We start from the raw sequence: 1,643 nt of genomic DNA, 5'->3' as shown, positions 1-1,643 counted from the left end.
GCCGCCAGCTCCCGCTGCACCTGCGCCGGGCCCCCCCCCAACCCCGTTGGCCATGAGCAGGGAGGGAGGGGGGCACACTGGGACCTTGGCCCCGACCCCCCCCCTGGCCCGGCCTGACGCTCCCTGGGACGGCACCCGGCTGGGAAGCGGGGCCGGAGGGGCTGCAGGAACGGGGACCTTGGGGATGGGGGCACCCTGGGGATCCAGGGGACCCAGGGGACAGGGGGACCTGGGACCCCGGGGACAGGGGCACCCGGGACTGAGAGGGCACCAGGAGTGGGGACAGAGGGGACATGGGAAGTGGGGAGCCAGGGGTCCCTGGGGACAGGGGCACCCTGGGGACAGGGGAAGTAGGGAGCCAGGGGACAGGGGCACCCAGGACCCTGGGCAGATGGGGGACCCGGGACCGAAAGGGCACCGGGAGTGGGGACAGAGGGGGCATGGGAAGTGGGGAGCCAGGGGACCCTGGGGACAGGGGCACCTGGGACCAAGGGGGCAGCAGGAGTGGGGACCCTGGGGACCTAGGGGACAGGGGAACATGGGACCCTGGGACCCTGTGGACACCGGGAATGGGGACAGAGGGGACATGGGAAGTGGGGATCCAGGGGACCCAGGGGACAGAGGCACCTGGGACTGAGAGGGCACCAGGAGCAGGGACAGAGGGGACACAGGAAATGGGGAGCCTGGGGACCCAGTGGACAGAGGAAGCCTGGGACCAGGGGGACCTGGGACCAGGGACAGAGGGGACAYRGGAAGTGGGGACCCAGGAGACACTGGGGACAGGGGGATCYGGGACYRAGGGGGCACCAGGAGCGGGGACCCTGGGGACACGGGAAGTGGGGACCTAGGGGCCACCAGGACCTGGGACCAAGCAGGCACTGAGGGCCACCAGGAGAGGAGACTGAGGGGCCATAGGGACTGAGGGCCACCAGGAACGGGGACTGAGAGGACACTGGGGACTGAGGGCCACCAGGAATGGGGACCAAGGAGACACTGGGAGTGGGGACCAAGGGGCCATGGGGACCAAGAGCCACCAGGAGTGGGGACCAAGGGGCCATGGGGACCAAGGGCCACCAGGAGTGGGGACTGAGGAGCTGCGGAGCCTGAGAGGGTCCCACCTGGAGCTCGCTCTTGTTGTCCAGGGCGCTGGTGGGGTCGTCGAGGACGAGGACCCGGGGGTCCTGCACCAGGGCGCGGGCGATGGCCACTGCCTGCCGCTGCCCGCCAGAGATCTGGCCGCCCATCTCGCCGGCGTCTGCAGGGAGCAGGGGGGCTCAGCRCCTTACCGGGGAGAGGGGGGACACCGGGGACGGGGACGGGCCGTACCTGTGTCATAGCCACGGTGCAGGCAGGTGATGAAGTCGTGGGCGTTGGCGCGGCAGGCGGCCTTCTCCACCTCGTCGCGGCTCCAGTGCCCCGGCCCGTAGGCGATGTTGTCGTGCAGCGAGCGGGCGAAGAGCTTCGGCTCCTGCCTCACCGCCGCCACCTGCGCCCAAGAGGGGACGGATGGGGACACCACTCACGGTGGCCATGCTGCCACCCCGGCCACCACCACCACCGCCGCTCACCTGGGCCCGCAGGTAGCGGAGCTCRTAGTCGTGCAGGTCGTGGCCGTCCAGGAGCAGGCGCCCGCGCGCCGGCTC

At 71.2% G+C, this 1,643-nt stretch overlaps 1 protein-coding gene across 1 annotated transcript in view; it reads right to left on the bottom strand.

The window, feature by feature from the left end:
- Window positions 1-1,643, bottom strand: part of LOC112961782 (antigen peptide transporter 1-like) — a 13,197-nt gene that overhangs the window by 1,816 nt on the left and 9,738 nt on the right. Inside the window, exons 3-6 of the mRNA XM_026057316.1 lie at window positions 1,569-1,640; window positions 1,327-1,486; window positions 1,119-1,255; window positions 3-20 (exon numbers count right to left, since the gene is read on the bottom strand). Coding sequence (XP_025913101.1) covers window positions 3-20; window positions 1,119-1,255; window positions 1,327-1,486; window positions 1,569-1,640 — 387 coding nt within the window. The remainder of the gene's footprint in view (window positions 1-2; window positions 21-1,118; window positions 1,256-1,326; window positions 1,487-1,568; window positions 1,641-1,643) is intronic.

This window comes from Apteryx rowi, unplaced genomic scaffold (assembly GCF_003343035.1).
Source record: "Apteryx rowi isolate R43461 unplaced genomic scaffold, aptRow1 scaffold_1380, whole genome shotgun sequence".
NCBI classification, from domain to species: domain Eukaryota; kingdom Metazoa; phylum Chordata; class Aves; order Apterygiformes; family Apterygidae; genus Apteryx; species Apteryx rowi.
The sequence above is the reverse complement of the archived record's forward strand: the minus strand, read 5'-3'. Positions and strand labels throughout refer to the sequence as shown.